Source organism: Podarcis bocagei, assembly GCF_964188305.1.
Source record: "Podarcis bocagei genome assembly, chromosome: 7".
Taxonomy (NCBI): Eukaryota; Metazoa; Chordata; class Lepidosauria; order Squamata; family Lacertidae; genus Podarcis; species Podarcis bocagei.
The window spans coordinates 79,662,587-79,685,802 of NC_138132.1; the positions used below are offsets into that span (position 1 = coordinate 79,662,587).

The 23,216-nt window shown below is 45.8% G+C and overlaps 1 protein-coding gene across 4 annotated transcripts in view; it reads left to right on the plus strand.

Annotated features, from left to right (window-relative positions):
- DISP3 (dispatched RND transporter family member 3) overlaps positions 1-23,216 on the plus strand; it is an 88,025-nt gene that overhangs the window by 8,084 nt on the left and 56,725 nt on the right. For 2 of the 4 annotated variants that reach the window (XM_081202923.1, XM_081202924.1), the window contains exon 1: positions 10,594-10,824. The exons of the other annotated variants lie outside the window; for them this stretch is intronic. In XM_081202923.1, coding sequence (XP_081059049.1) covers positions 10,747-10,824 — 78 coding nt within the window. In that variant the 5' untranslated portion in view covers positions 10,594-10,746. Of the gene's footprint in view, positions 1-10,593; positions 10,825-23,216 lie in introns of those variants that run through there. 4 annotated transcript variants of the gene reach the window in all.

A 23,216-nucleotide genomic window follows, 5' to 3' on the forward strand; every position in this document is an offset into this window, starting at 1 on the left:
GTGTGGTGAGTGAGGACCCTGTTGCAACAGTTCTTTGAATAAAAATCAGGCTTACTAGCCGCTTTGCTTCTCAATATACTCTGGTTGGCCTCTGTTTCTTCCTACCGATAGGGAACCCACTTAAGGACTCAATACATGCTCCAGAATACCCCATAAGTGAAGGGGAGCAGTTTTTCTTATAACAAGACCATTGAAGTTAATTGGCATCCTTAACTTAGGCCCATCCTGTTCTCACAGGGGCCATGCAAATTCCTGTGGGAAACCCACAAGCGGGACATCAGCACAAATGCCCTCTTCCCTCCTGTGGCTTCCAGTAATAGATATTCAGAAGCATCACTGTCTCCAAATGTGGAGGCAGAGCAATGGTCATCACAGCTAGTTTCCACTGATAGCCCTCTCCTCCATGAATTTGTCTAATGCTCTTTTAAAGCCATTGACAGTGGTTGCTGCTGCCTCTTGTGGCAGTGAGTTCCATAGTTTAATTTCCATGGATCTACCCCAGGATTCTTCAACCTCAGCCCTCCAGATGTTTTTGGCCTGCAACTCCCATGATCCCTAGCTAGCAGGACCAGTGGCCAGGGATGATGGGAACTGTAGTCTCAAAACATCTGGAGGGCCAAGGTTGAGGAAGCCTGATCTACCCAGTGCTTTTTTTCTAAGATAAAAATAAAAATATTTAGGGGTACAGTGGAACCTCGGGTTAAGAACTTAATTCGTTCCGGAGGTCAGTTCTTAACCTGAAACTGTTCTTAACTTGAGGTACCACTTTAGCTAATGGGGCCTCCCCCTGCTGCCACGCCACCGGCGTGTGATTTCTGTTCTCATCCTGAAGCAAAGTTCTTAAACTGAGGTACTTATTTCTGGGTTAGCGGAGACTGTAACCTGAAGGCTCTGTAACCCGAGGTACCACTGTACTCTCATTTTGACTCAAGAAAATCACCATTTTATAGTTCAAATCGGGGGAAATAAATACAGTAAAGGGACAAAACATTCACAAAATGTTTAGGGGTATCTGTACCCCTGCGGCCCCCCAGAAAAAAAGCACTGGATCTACCATTAATTGGATACAACCAGTTCCTTTTTTCTTTTCTTTTTAAAGAAAAAGGTGCTGTTACTCCCCAGTTTCAGTAAATGCCACACTTTTGACATTGGGGGGTAGATAAGGCTTAGAAATAGCCTTCCATTGAAACAGTAGAAGGTGTGTCTGAATGTCTGTGTGTTGGGTGGGGGGAAGCCAAAATGGGTCTGGTTTTGAGTGGAGGTGTTAACCTTTCCCTCCTTGACCATAAACACCCCTCAAATCTTCACATATTTCAATCAGGCTGGCGGAAGCTTCTTTTGTTTTCGATGGCATGTTTTCTTCCAAGACTTATTCCAGTGCTGGATAATGAGTAGGAGCGGGCGAGCCAGGGAGGCCATGGGCCAGATGGGGAGACCCTGGGGGGGGCACTGTTTTTTCACCCCTGCTCTGTTGGACACTGAATAATGGGTTTTGATAGACGTTTGTTTGGGGTCCGGCAAGCCAATTAATGCTGAACAGCGGCCCTGGCATCCACTGCCCATGAATAGTTCATCGTATGGTTTTTTCACCTGATGCACCCCTTGTCTGGCTTTTACTCGGTAAGAGCCTTGTGAAGAGCAAAGGTCTTCATCCTGCCCTCGGAATATAAAGCACTGCTCACTGCATTATTATTATTCAGACTGATACGGCCAGCCCACCCATAAACATTCCCTGGGCGACTTACAATGAAATATTAAAAACCGACTACCCCACACTGGGACATGGTCACAATGGCGGAGGCCGAAGTCCTACTCAGAGTAGACCCCTTTAACTTAATGAACCTAGGCTTGTCATGTTTGCTAGCATCAGTGGGTTTACTAGCATTACACACAGCCTCTAATATTTATTTATTACACACACACACATATAATTTTTATTAAATTTTTTGTTTTGCAATTTAAAATACTCATTTTACTCATCCTTAAAATATCAATGACTTCCCTTCTCTTTCCGTGGTTCATTTTACATATCACAAATCCCTGCATATTTTACAAAAACTATACCAATCGGTATTCCATTATTGCATCCATCAAAACTTATTTACACTCTTGAATTTATCTTAATGCTGCCAGCGTTTTCATAACCGGAGGTACCATCTGAAGGCAGCCCTGTTTAGGGAAGCTTGTAATGTTTGATGCATTACTGTATTTTAATATTTTGTTGGAAGCTGCCCAGAGTGGCTGGGGAAGCCCAGCCAGATGGGCGGGGTATAAATTGTTGTTGTTGTTACCACTGTACTCTTTTACCCTTTTACAAGTCCACCACATGTAAAGGAACGTTTCCTCCACCTCTTTGCATCTCCAGCACTTATCTGATTCAGTCTTATGCCTCTTAACAAAGCCACTCGGAGTTAAATACCATCTGCACATCATTTTCAGGTAGCTCACCTTCAAAGAATAGCACGCAGTAAACTTCAAGTTGCTTTTCCAGAGTTTCCCCCAGAGGTTAAAATCTATATGGTGTCCTATATCTATTGCACTTCTATCCCACTTTTTTCTCCAAGTTGCTGAGTTCCTGTGTAATTCGCTTCCACAGGAGGCAGTGACGGACGCCAAAGCTATAATGGCTGCTAGTCAGAATGGCTATGCTCTTCCTCCACGGTCAGAGGCAGCAATGCTTCTGAACACCAGTTGCTGGAAACCTCAGGAGGGAAAAGAGAGCCCAAATCCTGCTTACAGGTTTCCCAGAAGAGGCATCTGGTTGGCCACTGTAAGAACAGGATGCTAGACTAGTCCATAGGCTGGATCCAGCAGGCTCGTCTCAGGTTCTTATGCCTTCCCCCTTGAACACCTGGTCATCTGTGGGTTGTGGTGTGTGTTTGTGCATTTTAAAAGCAAAACCGCTTTGCTAAGCACACAGTGGCTCCACACCTTTCCCCTGCCATCTGCCCGGGGGCCGCATGCTCTGTGAGCTGGCACAATGAAGGCCTTGAACTTTGCCAGGCCTTGTTAATGGAGAACATTCCTTGCAGCCAAAAAGGTGGGCTGATCTCTCTGCCGAAGCGTTGTTGGAAGAGGACTGCAGGCGTGCTGAGGCTGGGCAAGAAGGAGCAATGTTCTCTGGCCATCTGGATGATCCAGAAGCATCAAGGCTGGCATTTGACACACCTGATCTTGAGGGGGAGGAGGCGGGGAGAGGAATACCCAGCCGAGCTGCTGAGGATGTGAGTTCAAGCAGATCTAGGCTGCAAAACCAGAGAGGCTTTCAGGCTAGTTCAGCTGTCTGCGGGGACATCCGATAAAGCTGAACGTTGGAAGATTCAGGATAGTTAAAAGGAAGTCCTTCATGCAGTGCAGATGCGGGTTGGTGCTGTGGTCTAAATCACTGAGCCTCTTGGGCTTGCCGATCAGAAGGTCAGCGGTTCGAATCCCCACGACAGAATGATCTCCCATTGCTCTGTCCCAGCTCCTGCCAACCTAGCAGTTCGAAAGAACATTGGTGCAAGTAGATAAATAGGTACCTCTGTGGCGGGAAGGTAAATGGCGTTTCCGTGCACTCTGGTTTCCATCACGGTGTTCCATTGTGCCACAAGTGGTTTTGTCATGCTGGCCACATGCCCTGGAAAGCTGTCTGTGGACAAATGCTGGCTCCCTTGGCTTGAAAGCGAGATGCACACCACAACTCCATAGTCGCCTTTGACTGGACTTAACCATCCAGGGGTCCTTTACTTTTGCCTTTCACCTGGTTAAACTATGGAACTAACTCTCACGGGAGGCAGTGATGGCAACCAGGTTGGATGCCTTTAAAAGAGGATTAGACAAATTCACAGAGGAGAAAGCTATCAGTGGCTGCTGTCCGAGGTGCTGAATACCAGTTGCTGGAAACCACAGAAGTGGGGAGTGCTCTTGTGTTTGGGTTCTGTCTAGGGCAGGGGTCGGCAACGTGCAGCCCATGGGCTGGATGTGGCCCATGAAGACCATTTTACCAGCCTACAAGCCACCTCCGAACTGAGCTGCCGGCTCGACAAGTCCCACTGCGTGCTGCTCTAAACTGGCACAGCGCGGCACGGGGACTTGCCGAGCAGTGCCAGAAATTGTGTCTGCACACACAAAGATACAGGAAATCACTTCTGTGCATGCCCAGATGCCAAAAATTGCACCTGCTCAGGAGCGATTTTCGGCATCTGGGCATGTGCAGAAGCGATTTCCAGCTCCGCAGACATGCGCAGACTCATTTTTTGGCGTCACGCTGCACCAGCCCAGCCCACGGACGATCTCCATGGGAGTGATCTGGCCCATGGCTGGTAAGCCTTGCCGACCCCTGGTCTAGGGGTTTCCCACAAGCCTCTGGGGGCCCACTGGGAGAACAGGATGCCAGACAAGATGGGCCAATAGCCTCATCCAGGAGGCTCTTCTTACATTGTGGCGCCTACCTAAATAGCAACACCCTATTAGCCCCGGGCCCTAAGGAAGTTAGATTAGCTTCAACCAGAGCCAGGGCTTTCTCAACACTGGCTCCAGCCTGGTGGAACGCTCTGTCTCATGAGACCAGGGCCCTGCAGGATCTGATCTCTTTCCACAGGGCCTGTAAGACAGAGTTGTTCCGCCTAGCCTTTGTCTTGGAGTCAATTTGATTCCCTCCCCCTCTTTCTTTTTCCTTTTTCCTTTTTCCTCCTGTGATGAGGCTGCATTTTAATATTTTAATGTTTCAATATTTTAATGCTGTATTTTAATCTTGTTTTTAAGTTGTATTCATTCAACTTGTTTTTATTATTGCTTGTTAGCTGCCCTGAGCCTGGCCTTGGCTGGGGAGGGCGGGGTATAAATAATAATAATAATAATAATAATAATAATAATAATAATAATAATAATAATAATAAAAATTTTGAATTTCCCTCCTCCTGGTAAATATTACACAGTCTGTTGTCATTTCAACACCTACCAAAGACCTTCCTCTTTTGGAGTCAGGGACACAAAACCTTTTTACGTTGAGATCTTCCTGGTCGACATCTGTACTGGAATTCTTTTTCAAATATTTTATCGCTTGTTGCTTGCCGCCCCAGGCTCTTTTGGAAGGAAGGGTGGGGTAGAGATTTGACACAGAAATAAATAACACTAGGCAAATTCATAGAGGGTAAGGCTGTGAATGGCTGCTGGTGTTGACAGATGTGTGCTACCCACAGTATCAGAAGCAGTATTTCTATTTCATCTTACTAGATTTACAACCTACTGTCCAATTCCTTGGTTCCCAACTCTGATAGCCTTGAAGCACTTTGAATGCTCCACTAGATATTACAAACTCGCTGTCCGCTTACGGGAACGGGATGCTGGTAAGGTGCTCTGGTCCAGCATCTTCCTCACAGGGGCCACCTGGAAACCTGTAGGAAACCCTCAAACCCAAGAGCCCTCTCCCCTTCTGCAGCTTCCAGCAACTGATATCCAGAAACATTACTGTCTTCGTCCGTGGAGGCAAACCATAGCCAGGATGACTAGGAGGGCTGGGCGATATATCAGTATATCATGCAAAACCATTTTGAAGTTGTGATATCTGTTTCATAATTTTTGACCTGGCAATATATCGTGACTCATGCATGATTTTGTGTGTGTTTATGTGTGTGAACGCTATGCAAAAAAAATCACAATGCGGGAAAAACCACAAAGCCAGACAATGCCTCTCCATAGCTCCATCCTTTTTTTCTTTTTTCTCTTGCCAATTATTTTTTCCCCATTTTCAAATTTATAACACATCCAAACCAAATCAAAATTAGTGTAATCCAAATTTTCTTCAAAAACTGGCTTCCCATTCTCAGATATATTCAAATTCATTCCCTTTTGCATGCTGCTTATTTTGCAGATTTATCTCTAATTAACATCCATTTCCTAGCAAATCGCTCATCCTTCAGCTGTCCCTTTACCGACTCCTGCATATAGATACAACAAAATTACATAGCTCCATCCTTATTTCAGGCATTGTGATATATCACTATCCCATGATGTTTTGTTGGTGATCTATCACAATGTTAAAAACCAGCAATCACTAGTAGTAACCATTGATAGCTTTATCCTGACTGATCCTCTTTCTGATCCATGGAGGCTCCTCTTAAATTAAAGCCCGCAGCCAAGTATACCTGAAGGAGTGTCTTCACCCCCATTGTTCAGCCTGGACACTGAGGTCCAGCTCCGGGGGCCTTCTGGTGGTTCCCTCCCTGTAAGAAGTGAGGTTACAGGGAACCAGGCAGAGGGCCTTCTCTGTAGTAGCACCCTCCCATCAGATGTCAAGGAAATAAACAACTACCTGACTTTTAGAAAACATCTGAAGGCAGCCCTGTTTAGGGAAGTTTTTAATGTGTGATGTTTTATTGTGTTTTTAATATTCTGTTGGGAGCCACAAAGAGTGGCTGGGTAAACCCAGCCAGATGGGTGCAGTATAAATAATGCTGTATTTTTGCTCCATAAGACGCACTTATGGAGCAAATGTGTGGTCAATTGCTGGCTCCCTTTTTGGCCACATCCCTTGCCCAGGCCTCCATTGTTGAAGGTTCTGCAGATGGAGGCCATTTGTTTCCCCAGTGATATGTGACTGGCTGATTAGATTATCTGTCTGGAAACTGTAGAAACGGCTCCCTTTCCTTTCCTAAAGAAGCTGCAGAACTGTGAGTTGAACCCCATAAAACCAGGATTTTCCCCCTTTGCAAAGTAAGCTCAACAACTTTGAGCTGATCCTCAAAAAAGGGGCTTTTCCCCCTTTGCAAAAGAAGTTGCACAACTGTGAGCTGATCCCCTCCAACACAGGGCTTTCCCCCTCCTCTAAAAACTAGGTGCGTCTTATAGTCAGGAGCGTCTTATGGACCGAAAAATACTGTGACTGATGATGAATACTTAAAAACATGAAAGTCTTTTTGGATCAGGCCAGTGATCTGTCTAGCATCCTGTTTTCACAGTGGCTAACTAGATGCCCCAATGGTTAGCCTCCAAGCACAACAACTCTCTCCCTTCCTGTGGTTTCCAGCAACTGGTATTCAGAACCGTTTACTGCCTCTAACTGTAGAGGCAGAACACAACCATCATGACCAGTAGCCACTGATGGTGTGTGTGTGTGTGTGTGTGTGTGTGTGTGTGTGTGTGTGTGTGTGTTGATCTGGTCTTCCTTTCTGGAAAACACATGCCACTCAAGTATAATTGGATAGACTGGGAGGGGGATTAAGAGCTTTCTGTTCAAAGGCAGGCAGCATCAATTGGAGCCCGTTATTGACTCTGATAGAGATCAGGAGGCTGTTATTCAATTGTCTCGCCTCCTTCCCACCTCTGAAAGAAATTCTCTCTCCTCCTTTTTAGTTAAGCCCCTTCTTTTTTCTGAAAAGTCTCTGGCAATTTCCAGTCTTTCCGAGTGCCAAAGATGCCTCCTGCAATCAAAGGAATATCTCTATGTGCTCTTGTGTGTGTGTGTGCGCGCTGTGCTTTTTAAAAACAAGTCCCATAGCTTCCCTGACCAAGAGAGAACTGTAGCTTTAAAAAGGTGAACCTGGAAGGTCTCTATGCGTGGGAAGAAACCCTCCAAGCCCATACTGGGAAATGGAAAGCAGCCTAAAATGCGGTGCTCTTGAAATGTTCTCCTCACTTCCTCCAACTCTCCGTTGCTCTTAAGCTCCTGGCTCGGCACGCCAAGTCGAATCTGACAGCCAATTTTTACAGCTGAATTGAAACGGAAAGATGGGCAGACTCGGGAGAGCATGGGAAAAGACTCAGTAAAAAGTGAGTTTCCCACCCACCCCCCTTTAAAATGAAGCCTGTTTTGTTTTGTCTTTTGGAAAAAAAAACATTCACCATAAGCCTTTTTAAAATGGCTATCCTGTGATAGGAAGCTGCTCTTTGGTCCATTTGGCTCAGTACTGTACTGTTTACACTGGCTGGCAGAGGCTCTCAAGTAGCTCCGTCCGTAGAGCATAGAATCATAATATAGTAGAGTTGGAAGGGACCCCATGGGTCATCTAGTCCAACCCCCTGCAATGCAGGAATCTCATCCAGACCTCTGCTTAAAAACCTCCAAGAAAGGAGAGCCCACAGCCTCCCAAAGGAGCCCGCTCCACTGTCGAACAGCTCTTACTGTCAGAGAGTTCTTCCTGAGGATTAGTCGGAATCTCCTTTCCCATAAGCCATGGGTTCGAATCCTACCCTCTGGAGCAGGAGAAAACAAGCTGGCTCCATCCTCCATGTGACAGCCCTTGAGATATATATGTGTGTGTGTGTGTGTGTGTGTGTGTGTGTGTGTGTATGTAATTTTAATTTGATTTTACAAATATAGAATTATGACAATCGACAATCCAAATTACATATCCATATTTAGAGATATCTTCAAATCTCTGGACTTCCCATCTTCCCCTCCGTGAGTATTATTGTATACCTTCTCAGCTGGATATTATTTCATAATCCATATCTTATATCTCCCCATATTGTCCATAATAGTTGCTACATTACAAGCGTTATTAGAATCCTACAAATGTTTTCATCAGCTTACAGTAGTCTCCTAGATAAATTATAAAATTTCCCCATTGTTTAGTGAAGTTTTGATCCTCTTGGTTCCTGAGCTTTCTGGTTAGTTTTGATATTTTGGCATAGTCCAACATCTTGGTTTGCCCATTCCTCTCTTGTCAAGATGTTGTCTTCTTTCCACCTCTGGGCTAGTAGCATTTTATGTGGCTGTTGTCACATAAAACATATGGGAAAAACTTTCTGACAGTAAGAGCTGTTCAACAGTGGAATGGTCTCCCTTGGGAGGTGGTGCACTCTCCTTTCTTGGGGGCTTTTAAGTAAAGGTTGGATGGCCATCTGTCAGGGAAGCTGTAGCTGAGTTTCCTGAATTGCAGAGGGTTGGACTAGATGACCCATGGGCCCCTTCCAACTCTTTGGTTCTATGATTATATGAATCCAGCCAGGCAAAAGCACTTGAGGCTGATGAGAGTGTGGTCGGGAGAGAGTCCCAAGGGCCAGATCTAGAGGTCTGGGGGCCACATTCATCCCCTGGGGCTGAGGTTAGGGCATCCCTGACTTAGGTCATTTATCAAGGTCTCCATCTGACCCTACAAGTTCTCTCTCTCTTAATTATTATTAAATTGTTCTAATTTACATTTCAAAATATTCATTTAAACAACCTTAAATTAATGACATCCCTTCTTCTCTTTCTGTGGTTCATTTTGCATACCATACATCCCTGCATATTTTGTATAAACTAAACCGTTCAGTATTCCATTATTACATCCATCAAAACTTATTTACACTCTTGAATTTATCTTAATGCTACCAGCGTTTTCAAATGTACAAAATTGTCACCTATATATTCAATAAACATTTTCCAGTCTTCTTTAAACATATGTTCTTCTTGTTCTCTTTTTCTATAAGTCCGCAAGTTGTGCGTATTCTGTCAACTTAAGTTGCTACTCTTCTTTGGTTGGGACCTCGCTTGTTTTCCATTTGGGGGCTAGCAAAACACAGGCTGCAGTAGTGGCATACATAAATAATCTTTTTTGACACCTGGGAATTTTCCAACAGAAAGGACTCTGGGTGTGTGTGTGTGTGTGTGTGTGTGTGTTTCGAATGTGCTTTTCAACATTTTTTCAGTTCATTATATATCATTTCCCAATACTCTTTTACAAGTCTGCCACATACAAAATAACGTTCCCTCCACCTCTTTACATCCCCAGCAATTATCTGATTCAGACTTATACATTTTAGCAAGTCTACTCAGAGTTGAATATCATCTATAAATCATTTCCAGGTAGTTCTTCTTCAAGGAATAACATGCTGTGAACTTCAAATTGCTCTTCCAAAGTTTCCCCCAGAGATTCAAATCTGTATTATGTCCTGTGTCTATGGCAGGGGTAGGCAACCTAAGGCCCGGGGGCGGGATGCGGCCCAATCGCCTTCTCAATCTGGCTCGCGGACAGTCCGGGAATCAGTGTGTTTTTACATGAGTAGAATGTGTCCTTTTATTTAAAATGCATCTGTGGGTTATTTGTGGGGTATAGGAATTCGTTCATTATTTTTTTCAAAATATGGGATGAGGGTGGCGATGTGGGTTAAACCACAGAGCCTAAGACTTGCCGATCAGAAGGTTGGCGGTTCGAATCCCCACGATGGGGTGAGCTCCCATTGCTCGGTCCCAGCTCCTGCCAACCTAGCAGTTCGAAAGCATGTCAAAGTGGAAGTAGATAAATAGGTACCACTCTGGCGGGAAGGTAAACGGCGTTTCCATGCGCTGCTCTGGTTCGCCAGAAGTGGCTTAGTCATGCTGGCCACATGACCCGGAAGCTGTACGCCGGCTCCCTCGGCCAATAAAGCGAGATGAGCGCCGCAACCCCAGAGTTGGCCACGACTGGACCTAACGGTCAGGGGTCCCTTTACCTTTACCCTTTACCACATGGTTTGAGGAACGGTGGACCGGCCCCCTGCTGAAAAAGGTTACTGACTCCTCTGATCTATGGTATTGGTGTCTCTCTCTCTCTCTCTCACTCACACACACACACACCCCTCCAGGGCCAAGATGGGACCTGCATCTGTTACCTGCCTTTCTCCATTTGTGTACCCTGCATAACAACAGGTAGCTTGAAGGCTGCTTCTCCTCTGTCCTTTCCCTGCCTCTTCTGCCACACGTCATTCTTTGAAGGGAGCCACGATCTTTAATGTGTTGTGTTTTCTGCCTCCCTCTTCCCCCCCACTTCCGCCTCCCCAATTGTCAACAACCTGCCCGGGATGCTTAGGGAGACAGACTTTCCTCTGTATCAGACCTGGCAGCGTTCAATGACAGCTAAGGAGCAAGATCATCAGCAGGTGAACACTTTATTCCCAGACGATCCACTTAGAGCAAAGATAAGATGTTCGCTCCTCCGAAATTTGATGCCTTCCATGTACAGAACCGATTCCTCAGTTAAGCCAGCTGCCAGTTAGCCTGGGAGTTCGTTAACTCACTTCCTCCCAACTATGTACTGTGGAAGTAGGTCTGTCACAAGCATTTTGGTCTTATTTTAGAGGGCAATGGTGGAGGGTTGTGTGAAGGCGGTGGTGGAATAAAGGCTCTTCTCTCCCAAGGGGCACAAACCCTTGGGGGGGGGGGAATCCTTTGAGGATTCAGTGGAATCATAGAATTGTAAAGTTGGAAGGGACCCTGAGGTCCCTAGTCCAACCCCATGTTATGCAGGAATATGCACTTGCCTCATACGAGGACCAAACCAGCAATCTTGGTGTTATCGGCACCATGCTCTAACCAACTCAGCCATCGAGGGACAGCTGCAAAAGATTAACCCCATCCTTCTTTCTTTCTTTCTTTCTTTCTTTCTTTCTTTCTTTCTTTCTTCTTTTTGAGTTTATGCATTTCACTAATTTTACAATCATTTTAACTTTTCCAAACTTTACTTCCTTCCCCCTCTTTCTGCGGTTCCTTAAATTTCTTTTTAATATCTTCGGCATATCCAAATTAACTCGCATATTTATTTATCTTCTTTCGAAGCTGCAGGTTATTACGAAAATCCTGCCAATGTTTTTATCTGTTTGCAACTTATCTGTAAATATTCAATAAGCCATTTCTGTTCTTTTATTTAAAAATTGTTATCTTGATTTCTTATTCTTCCAGTAAGTTTTGCCATTTCTGCATATTCCGTAAGTTTTTGTATGCATTCTTCCTTTTCTGGGACTTCTGCTTCTTTCCTTATTTGGGTGAGTAACATTCTTGCCGCTGTGGTTGCATACATGAATAAGTTTCTATACAGTTTAGGTAGTTCTGTCCCTATAATTCCCAAAAGACAAGCTTCTGGGTTTTTTTGTTTGCTTTTAAACAAAGGTTATTTTAAACATCCTTTTCATTTCATTATATATCATTTCCCTGGCATCTTCAGATAAGTCTGGGAATATATCCAATCTTGAATCCTGGAAAGCTGCCGCTAGAGAATGTAGACAATATGTAAACCAGGCATAGGCAAACTCGGCCCTCCAGATGTTTTGGGACTACAACTCCCATGATCCTAGCTAACAGGACCGGTGGTCAGGGATGATGGGAATTGTAGTCCCAAAACATCTGGAGGGCCGAGTTTGCCTATGCCTGACGTAAACAATATGAGATGCTGAGATTCCTGCATTGCAGAGGGTTGGACTGAATGATCCTTGGGGGGGGGGGTTCCCTTCAAACTCTGCAATTCTATGATTGTGTGACCAGTTTCTGACTTGGTATAAGAATGGGGGAAGATGGACTTGAATGTCCCCCAAGGTCCCTTTCAGTGGTGTGATTTCTGGTGCTTACTGGTACCTTGACCCAGTAGGCAGTGGCGTAGCGTGGGTTGTCAGCACCCGGGGCAAGGCAAGTAATTTGTGCCCCCTAACCCGTGGATTTTAGTAGGGGCAGAGAGCTGCGAGTGCGAGCGCGCCCCCCCCCAGGTGTTGCGCCCGGTGCGGCCGGCCCCCCCTGCACCCCCCACGCTACGCCACTGCCAGTAGGAAGGCCTGGGGTCACCAAGACCTCAGCCACAAAATTGAATTTTCCAATCAGGCGTGTTTTGCTCAGGGAAGCCATCCTCCTCCTCTTCCCCACTCCTTTTCCTTTTCTTAAAAAATATTTTTATTAACAATTTCAACATACTAACTATCAAAACATATCACATTCATTATTTTTTTCCCTTCCCCCTTCAAACCCTCCCCCCCGAGACTTCCCTAAGCTCCTCTCTCTGATTTCTCAGCACATATTATTCTCTGCGTGTTATAAAATTGTACATATCCTTACGTTCTCTATCTATCATGTTATCAAACCAATAAATTTGTGTATGTTTATTCAAACCTCACCAAGGAGTCTAGTTCATTTTGTTGTCTTTTTAGATCATTTGTAAAAAGCTCCCATTCTTCCTTAAAGTCACAGTTGTCCTTGTCCCACAGTTTGTATGTCAATTTAGCCAGTTCTGCATAACTCATCAATTTTTCTTGCCACTGTTCTTTCGTTGGGATTTCCTCATTCTTCCATCCTTGTGCTATCAAGACTCTTGCCGCTGTTGTAGCATACATAAATAAGTTCTTATTTTCCTTGGCAGGTCTTGTCCTAGAATCCCTAACAGAAATGCTTCTGGGTTTTTTTACTCCTTTTCCAGCCTAATGCCTGCTTTTTTCCCCTTCCCTGGCATGGCGCAGGCTTTTGCTCAGCGAGGCGAGCTAATGTTTTAATGCTTTTCCCCTGTTCTTGCTTGGCTGATGCCCCTAGCAAGAAGCACGAAGCCAGAATCCTCCACTTTAGATCAGACGACATTCTCATTTCCAACCTCTTTTTCTCTCCTTCCCCTAAAACACACACCTGCCTAAACTCCTTGACTGTTTTTGGTATACGAGAGAGAGAAGGGGGAAATCCATCCATTTGCTTTCCTGATTCTTCCTCAGGAGCCATAGCAGCCTCAAAACCTCCTCTTTCTCTTTGGGTTTTCCCCCTGATCCCTTCCAGAGCTCAGGTATTGTTGTTGTTTAGTCGTTTAATCGTGTCCGACTCTTCGTGACCCCATGGACCAGAGCACGCCAGGCACTCCTGTCTTCCACTGCCTCCTGCAGTTTGGTCAAACTCATGCTGGCAGCTTCGAGAACACTATCCAACCATCTCGTCCTCTGTCCTCCCCTTCTCCTTGTGCCCTCAATCTTTCCCAACATCAGGGTCTTTTCCAGGGAGTCTTCTCTTCTCCTGAGGTGGCCAAAGTATTGGAGCCTCAGTTTCAGGATCTGTCCTTCCAGTGAGCACTCAGAGCTGATTTCCTTCAGAATGGATATGTTTGATCTTCTTGCAGCCCATGGGACTCTCAAGAGTCTCCTCCAGCACCATGATTCAAAAGCATCAATTTTTCGGCGATCAGCCTTCTTTACTTCCATACATCACTACTGGGAAAACCATGGCTGAGACTGGGGAAGGGGCGTGGCTCAGCTGGAGAACAGCTGATTTGCATGCAGAAGGTCCCTGGTTTGCTTCCAAGACATTAAAAAAAAAGACTTAATTTTTCAGCAGTCTACTTAACGCCAAGGTAAGTTCGATCCCCATATGGGACAGCTGCATATCCCTGCATTGCAGGGGGTTGGACTAGATGGTAGGGACGCAGGTGGTGCTGTGGTCTAAACCACCGAGCCTTGGGCTTGCCGATCAGAAGGTCAGCTGTTTGAATCCCCATGATGGGGTGAACTCCCTTTGCCCTGTCCCAGCTCCTGCCAACCTAGCAGTTCAAAAGCACACCAGTGCAAGTAGATAAATAGGCACCGCTGCGGCAGGAAGGTAAACAGTGTTTCCATGTGCTCTGGTTTCCGTCACGGTGTCCTGTTGTGCCAGAAGCGGTTGAGTCATGCTGGCCACGTGCCCCGGAAAGCTGTCTGTGGACAAACTCTGGCTCCCTTGGCCTGAAAGAGAGATAAGCACCGCAACCCCATTGACTGGACTTAACCGTCCAGGGGTCCTTTACCTTTACCTTACTAGATGGGTCCCTTCCAATGCTACAATTCTTTGATTCTATGTTCTACCTCGGCAGTCTGGGGTGGTCTGGTCCTGGGAGGAATCAGAAGTTGAGAGCTGCTGCTGCTGCTGCACTGAAGTCCTGCTTTCAGGCTTCCAATTGAGGGGCTTGTGGCTGGTCACTGTTAAAATAGGATACTAGACTAGATGGGTCTTTGACCAGCTGCAGCCCTCTTCTTACAATCTTATGAGTTTCAGAGAGGGAGGTCTGTTGTCTTCATACCCTGCATGTGGGCTTCTGAGGGGGAACAACTTTTCTGTTTGGCCACTGGACTAAATGACCCAGCAGGGTGGTCCCTATGATGGAAGAGAAATCCATTTTTTTGAAAAAGGATTTACTGTATACATGGAATTTGGTGGTTCTGACGCAATTGATGTTTGCCCTCATTGGACCGATTCTTTCTTCTGTCTGAGCTACTGTGCCTTTTTGCTTCTGGAAAGCCCTACTAACAAAATTACAAGCAAAAAGGAAAAAAAGCCTATAAAAAGAGTCAAGCTCCATGCAACACCATATTTCTGCAGCATAATTTTATAAATATTAATGCATAGGTGTTTTTACATGGCTGTGTGCACTGCCAGTGCAGGCAATGATTCAGATAATGTGTGAGAATTGGTCATATTTTCAGCGGAACTGGTGGAAATTGTTTTTATCTATATAATTGTTATATATACACCCACACCCCTACCTGTGTGTTTTTATTGTATTGTGAAATTGCTTTGAGATGCTCTCTATAGGAAGCAATTCAGAGTTGAAATAAATACATAACTCACTTCTCATTGAGCTCAAGGAATGAGCTGGGCATCAGGGAGAGAGAGAGAGAGAGAAACCCATTTGACATTGGCATCTTCAGGCTTGTATGCTGTGTTGGCCTTGCTCAGAGTAGACCCACTAAAATCCATGGACCATAGTTATGTCAAGGGATGGGGGCAAATTTGATTTGGTGCCCATTTAAAGGCAAACGACATCCAGTCCACACTTTCCAAAATGATAGGAGATTCAGAATAGCCATCCTTCAAAATCCACACATTTCTGAATTTTGCAACGCAGTTCTCCAACGAAGCAATGTCTACAAAACTGAATATCTTTGGGGGCAAAGTGTCTGTTTAAATGCATATATTAGTGAAATGAACATGCAAATATGTGCTCTTTTAATGCAATTAGTTTGCTAAAAGAAAAAGAAAAGAAAAAAGTGTCAGGCAAAAATTGCATATGAATGTGTATCTGGTGGATTTTCATGAGGATTTTGAAACAAAAAATTCGCAAACTGCTAACAGCCTGGATAGCTCGGTTGGTTAGAGCGTGGTGCTGATAATGTCAAGGTTGCAGGTTCAATTCCTGTACGGGACAACTGCATAGTCCTGGGGTTGGATTTGATGATCTACAGGGTCCCTTCCAGCTGTACAATTCTAGGATTCTATGATGTGGAAATACAGGGAGCTGAATTCATGATTTGGGAAACGAGGAACTGAAATGGACAGATTCACTCATGCCTAGCTGTGTATGTTAATTTCAATGGGTCTGCTCTAAGTAGGGTTGGAACCTCAAGCTTTGAAATAATTCCGCCTGCCCCAGTGAGGCCACCAGTTGTTGAAAAGCACAGGACGTTATCATGCTATTATCCTGCTCTGGCCAATGTTGCCAGTTTCCTATTAGATGTCTGGTCATCGACTGTGAGAAAAGGTTATTGGACCAGGGAGGCCATTGGTCTGATCTAGCCGGGCTCTTCACACACACACACTTTTTTAAAATTACTTTTTCTGTTTTACAATTTAAAATACTCATTTTACATCCTTAAGATTGGATGAACTCATGGAGGAAAGGGCTGTTGATGGCTACTAGCCAGGATTGCGATCCTCTATGCTTCTGGATACCAGTTGCTGGAAACCACAGGAAGGAAGAATGCTCTTGAACTCAGGTCCCGCTTGCAGATATCCCATAATGGCCATCTGCCTGGCCACTGTGAGAACAGGATGCTGGACTAGATGGGCCATTGGCCAGATCCAGCAGGCTCTTATGTTCTTATGCCAGGCTTCCTTGCTTTGGGGTTTTCTTCTTCTTCTTCTCCCTTTCCTTCTCTTCTCTCTTTTAAGTATGATATTTATTCAATTTTCCGTTCTACAATTTCAGATAAACACTTTACATACTTAAGGTATCAGTGACTCCTCTTCTTCTCTTTCCATGGTTCATTTTACATATGAATCCCTGCATATTTTACAAAAACTGTACCAATCAGTATTCCATTATTGCATCCATCAAAATTTATTTATCTTAATGCTGCCAGCGTTTTCAGCCATACACAATTATTTCTCATATATTCAGTAAATGTTTTGCAATCATCCTTTAAACATATGTTCTTCATGCTCTCTTATTCTATATGTTAAGTCTGCAAGTTGTACATATTCTGTCAGGTTACCGTATTTTTCGCTCTATAGGACGCACCCGACCATCGGACGCACCTTGTTTTAGAGGGGGAGAACAAGAAAAAAAAATGATCCCCCTCTCTGCTCAGCGCCCCTTCAGTGAAGTGGCAGGAGAAACGGAGCCCCTTCCATTTCTCCTCCTGCTTGGCTGAAGGGGTGCTGCGCAGCTCTCCCTCTCTGCTGAAGCCAGGAGAGTCTTGCTCTCCTGGCTTCAGCAAAAGGAACCCGAAGCCTCCGGAGCGCAGTGGGAACTCGAGCTGTGCTCTGAAGGCTTCAGGCGGCTATCCCCAATACTCTTTCACCCTTTTACAGGTCCACCACATATGAAAGAACGTTTCCTCAAGCTCTTTGCATCTCCAGCACTTATCTGATTCAGTCTTGTACATCTTAGCAAGAGCAAGGCTCTTTTTAGGTTCTTATGATGTTGTTTGCCTGGAGGTCCATCAAAAGACCTCGCAATGATCCCTTGCAATGCATCAGCTGAGTCTCAAGCAAATGTCTAAGAAATTTCTTGAGCATGATTCTTTCAGAAGTCTCACTTGGCCAGCAGCATTCAGCTGCTGAACTTGGATGCCGCACTTGTGATTTTACAAAACAGAAGGATCCTCTTCAGTAGTAAACACTTGAGCTAGGTAGGGCATGGTGCTGCCGCTGCTTCTAGAAAGATTTCATGAACCCTATCAGATGTGCGTCTCCATCCGAAGAAGGCTGGCGGATGCTTCTCCCTGTCTGGCAAGGAGCCATCCATCTTCGTTACCATCTGGAATGGAAGAGTTGTTGTTGTTTATTTAAAGCCATTTAGAAATCTCTTCTCGTAAAGTATTTCAAAAGCAATTTTGCAATAAATGCATCAGCCATGGGGGGGAGAAGGAACAATTACATATAAGAAAAACAATCCTAACTTTTCTGCTAAGAAACTCAATTAAAAATACTTTTATATGTAAAACACCCACAAAACTTTAATCTATGGAACAGTGGCAATGATGGCCACTGTTTCGGATGACTTGAAATCCGCCTTGGCAACAACAAAATGAATTGGACTCCTTGGCAGGTTTTGAATAAACATACACAAATTTATTGATTGTTAACATAGTAGATAGATAATATAAGTATTTATACAATTTTACAGTAGGCAGAGAACAATATGAGTTGAGAAATCAGAGAGAGGGGCTGAGGGAAATCTCGGGGGTGGGAGGTGATGGGGAGGTGGGGTGAAAAATGGGAAATAATGAATATGAGATATTCTGATATTTTGATATGTTGAAATTGTTAATAAAAAAATTCTATAAAAAAGAAATAAATCCGCCTTGGCGGGTAGCTCCGTTGATAGAGCATGAGACTTTTCATCTCAGGGTCAGGGGTTCGAGCCTCATGTTGGGCAAGATTCCTGCACTTCAGGGGGGGTGGACTAGATGATCCTCAGGGTACCTTCCAACTCTACAATACTATGATTCTATGAAATGGGGATTAGACAAATTCATAGGCAGAAGCCTATCTAGGGCTACTAGCCTGGCTATGCTCTGCGTCCATGGTTGGAAGCAGTAATGCTTCTGAATATCAGTTGCTGGAAACCGCAGTGTGATGGCCTGGGACTCGGGCTCAGACTCGGAACCAGAGGAGTCTCAGTCTGCACTGGATCCTCTGCCTCAGGCAGCATCTGAACCGAGTCTGGGGCCTGATTTTGAAGAGTCCCAGTCTGCACAGGTTCCCCTGCAACAAGCACCACCTGGGCTGAGTCGGGCCTGAGCCTGCCCTGGCTCCAGATGTGGGTATTACCTCGTTGCCTTCAGCTGGGCCATCACTTACAGCTGCTCCACTACCGGTTGGGTCAGGAGAGGCTGAGGCGGCCTCTGGGTCTAGTAACCCACCAACGTCTCCCGAGCTGCAGAGACTCAGGTCTGAGAAGAGGAGAGACCTGAGTACTCGCAGGAGGAGGGCTCGCCTTCGGGCGAGACAGGGAGGTGAGTCACTGGGGGATCAGGACCGGCTGTTACCCCAACAAAGATAAAAGGCTGTCGGACCCCGCCCCAGGTTGCGGGAGCAACATTGCTGTTTGCCAGAACCTGCGTGAGCTTGCCTGATTTTCTGCCTTGTGTCCTGCCTTGGCCCTGCTGGACTGTCTCCTCGTGGAACCCTTGGATTTGGGACTGGACCTGGACTGCATTACCTGGGTTACCCCCGGGCCCAGCACACGCAGGAGGGGAGATGGTTCTTGTGCTTGGGTGCTCTTTGCAGGTTTCCCATTGGGGCATCTGGTTGGCGGCCGTGAGAACAGGATAGAATAATAGAATAGAATAATATCTTTATTGTCATTGCCCCCATCGGGGACAACGAAATTACTTGACTGCTCCATAAAAACACTAATTAAACAATACAGTATAGTACAGCAAGGGAGATTAGATGACTTTCAAAGTCCGGGCTTCCCATTCAGGGCCGAGATCGCTCTGGAGAAGAAGCTGTTCTTAAGACGGCTCGTTCTTGTCTTCATCGTCCTGTATCTCTGTCCCGACGGCAAGAGCTCGAAGAGACAGTGACCAGGATGCGATGGATCTTTTACTATGTCCAGTGCCTTCCTATGGCACCTTGTGGCATAAATCTGCTCTAAGGTGGAGAGTGGGCAGCCAACAATGCTCTCTGCTGCCTTAACAACCCTGCACAACCCCATCCTGTCCTGGGTAGTACAGCTTCCGTACCACACTGGAATAGATTGGCCTGATCCAGCCGTGAACAACTTGGCTGGCTTTGAAAGAATTAATCCAAAATACACTTTCTCTAGGGAGCAGTGGAGCTCTATCACACTCACAAATGTTCCAGAAAGATTCCGATATAATGAGAAGTTCTAAATAGATGAAGAGAACATGGACACATTTTGTTAGACACCCGCAGTTCTATTGACTGACTGCATTCGAATCGTAGCATTGTAGAGTTGGAAAGGGAACCCAAGAGTCATCTAGTCTAGCTCCCTGCAATACAGCAGCATCTGAATCTGAAGCAAGTGTCTCTGGAGCAGGGCTGGAGAGCTCAGAACTGGCCAGAAGCACGTTGACATTAGCAAATGCACAATTGTAAAATACAGAAGAAGAACAAAAATTAACTGGTTAGAATCAATCAATTAAAATATTTTGGAGCACATTTAGAACCGGCATAATTAAAGGCCTTTCTGGATGGGAAAGTCTCTGCCTGTACAGTGGTACCTCGGGTTAAGAACTTCATTTGTTCTGGAGGTCCGTTCTTAACCTGAACTGTTCTTAACCTGAAGCACCACTTTAGCTAATGGGGCCTCCTGCTGCCACCGTGCCACCGGAGCACGATTTCTGTTCTCATCCTGAAACAAAGTTCTTAACCGGAGGTACTATTTCTGGGTTAGCAGAGTCTGTAACCTGAAGCGTCTGTAACCTGAAGCGCCTGTAACCCGAGGTACCACTGTAAATGGAAAGATAGCAAAGAGTGATTCAATGTAACCTCTCTCAGGAGGGAATCCCATGATATGGCTGCAGCCACAGAAGAGGCTCTCTTCCCTCTTCCCTCTTCCCTCTTCCCTTTTCCTCTCTCTCTCTCTCTCTCTCTCTCTCTCTCTCTCCCTCACCAACGGTGCCTCTCATGCTGAGAGGACCAAGACAAGGTGCTCACCTGAGGATCTTAGCACTCAGACAGATTTGCAGAGGGATATACGATCTTTCAGGTAGCATGGATAATAACGATAGTTATTAGTAATAATGGATGTAGATAGGGTATATAGGGTAAAGGACAACTGAGAAAATGGGGAAAGAGGTGGAGAGGACAGAGAAGGGGGGGAAAGGGGTGGCATTTTTCTCTCTGTGTGGCTTTCTTTTCTCTGGGAGGTTATGTTGTAGAGATGGGGGGGGGAGCAGTGAAAGCTCAATCTTCTGGATTTTCTACAGCTGGTGTGCCACCCCCTCCTCAGACCCAGTTGCCTTCCAGGTCTGCACAAATAATTTCTCTTAGTGTGTGTGCGCACGTGTAAGATGCTTTTCCCTGGCTCTGCAGAGCCTTAAAAACAACTAATGAAGCAATTATTCCAATCAGTCTGGGAAATTGCAACAAGGCTGCAGGGATGATGGCTTAGTCAATTTTGCCAGCGAAGTGGAGGAGGAGGAGGGGTGGGTGAGTGGGTGGGTTTATTTAAAGTCTCCAAGGACTCAGGCGCCTGCAAGGCCAGGCAGGGTTGTGAACAGTCACGGTGCTGATTTTCGGGTGGGGATGGGGGAGGAGTTTGCCCAGGCTACTCATAATAATACTAATAATAATAATTTTATTTATACCCCGCCCTCCCTGGCCAAAACCAGGCTCAGAGCGGCTAACATCAAATATATAACATATTAACATAAAATCAGGCAATCAAGTAAAATACATCCTAAAATCAGATCAGAATCAAAGTGAAATCCAATCAGATGGCAGCCCACAGATTAGGGCTGGGGACCTTAAATGCTTACCAGCCTAACTGTTTGTACTGGTCTTATATGAGCCTGTGAGAAAAGTTGGAGGGCCACTTTCATACAAGTTCTTATAAGGAGAGAGGGGAAGTCAGGCTGAGCCCTGACCAAAGGCCTAGCGTAACAGCTCCGTCTTGCAGGCCCTGCGGAAAGATATCAGATCCTGCAGGACCCTGGTCTCTTGTGGCAGAGCATTCCACCAGGTCGGGGCCACAGCCAAAAAGAAAGGACTTCTTCATGCTGCTGCTTCTTTGACGATCCCTCATAGCCGAATAAGATTGTCTTCCATGAACACGGTCTAAACAGTGAGTCCATAAGTGACTGTGAAGGCCAGTTCTGGATCCACACATCCTTCCACAGTGGGGACATAGGTTTCCGGGTGGGAGTTGATGACGGTGAGGGCTTGCCAAGCATGCCTTCCTCTCAGCACATTTCTCCCTTTCATCCTGAGTTCGAGCGTCTTCAAAGCCCATGACACCTTTGCTAAAGGCTATAGGGACGTGCTCTTGTGCTTCGATCCTGCTGGCAGGCTTCTCATAGGCATTTATTTGGCCACTGGGAAAACAGAATTCTGGACTAGATGGGTCTTTGGGCTGATCCAGCAGAGCTCTTCTAATTTATTTGTGTTCTCGCTAGATCATAGAGAGAAACACTGTAGAGGATAAAGCGATCAATGGCTCCTAGCTGCAATCACCATATCTGCCTCCATGTTCAGAGGCAGCTAGGCTCATGCATTCCAGTTGCTGGAAAGGAGCAGAGAGTGCTCTTGAATTCTGCCTGCGAGTTTCCTAGACAATGGACCCTCAAGGTCCCTTCCAACACTACAGTTCTGATTCCAAGATTTGATGAATCCAATGAAGGGCCCCAAGGAGAAAATTGGAGCGTTCTATTGTGTTTTAGTTTTGCTAAGCCTGCCTCTTGGAAGCGCTCAGTCCGGTGCCCTTGAGCAGGATCTGGCGGAAGCTTTTCCTTTTTTGAGTCTCATCCAAACTGGAGGCTCCCCCCTCCCTCCTCCCCCAACGCCTACATGCACAGGCACCTCTGCCGAGGGGGTAAAAAAAGAGGTGAAACTCCAAATTGCTTCTTGGCTGTGTTTCGAAATTGCTTGTGACTTTCAGGGTCAAGCTACAAAGCAGGCTTCTCCGGCACGGAAATTGTCGGGGGTGGGAGCAGATAAAGGATTTTGCTCAGGGGGAAAGGAAGGCTTTCGGAGGGTGGAAGAAGTTCTTCCATTTTCAAGCTTGGAGGGACAGAGGCTGCAGGACTCGGGATATGTGGTCATAGGCTTGCAGAGCTGGATTTCTGCAAAGGCAGGTGCATGGGGGAAGAGCACAAGGTGGCACAGTGGTCAGAGTGCTGTCTCTCGGTCTGGTCTACAAATGCAGGAGAATACAGTGGACAATCGGGTTGCGAACGTGATCCGTGCGGGAGGCACGTTCGCAAAACACAACGCTGCATATGTGCACACGGGGGTTGCGATTTGGTGCTTCTGCGCATGCGTAAAGCGCCATTTAGCACATCTGTGTATGTGCGAGTGCCGAAACCCAGAAGTAACTCATTCTGGTACTTCCTGGTTTCGGTGCATCCGTAACCCGAAAAGGTGCAACCTGAAGCGTCTGTAACCCAAGGTATGACTGTAATAAGGTGCTGGGAGTCCAGAGCTGTTTGTTTAGAGAAAGGGTAGGGAGCCTCTGGCCTGTGGGTCTAATCAGGACCACTAAGCCTGTCCTTTTGGCCCATGGGGCTATTTTGCCCAAACTTACACCAACCTGCCGTATGCCTGGCAGACATGCTTTGGGGCAGGAGTCTCTCTTACTGGGAAATGATATACA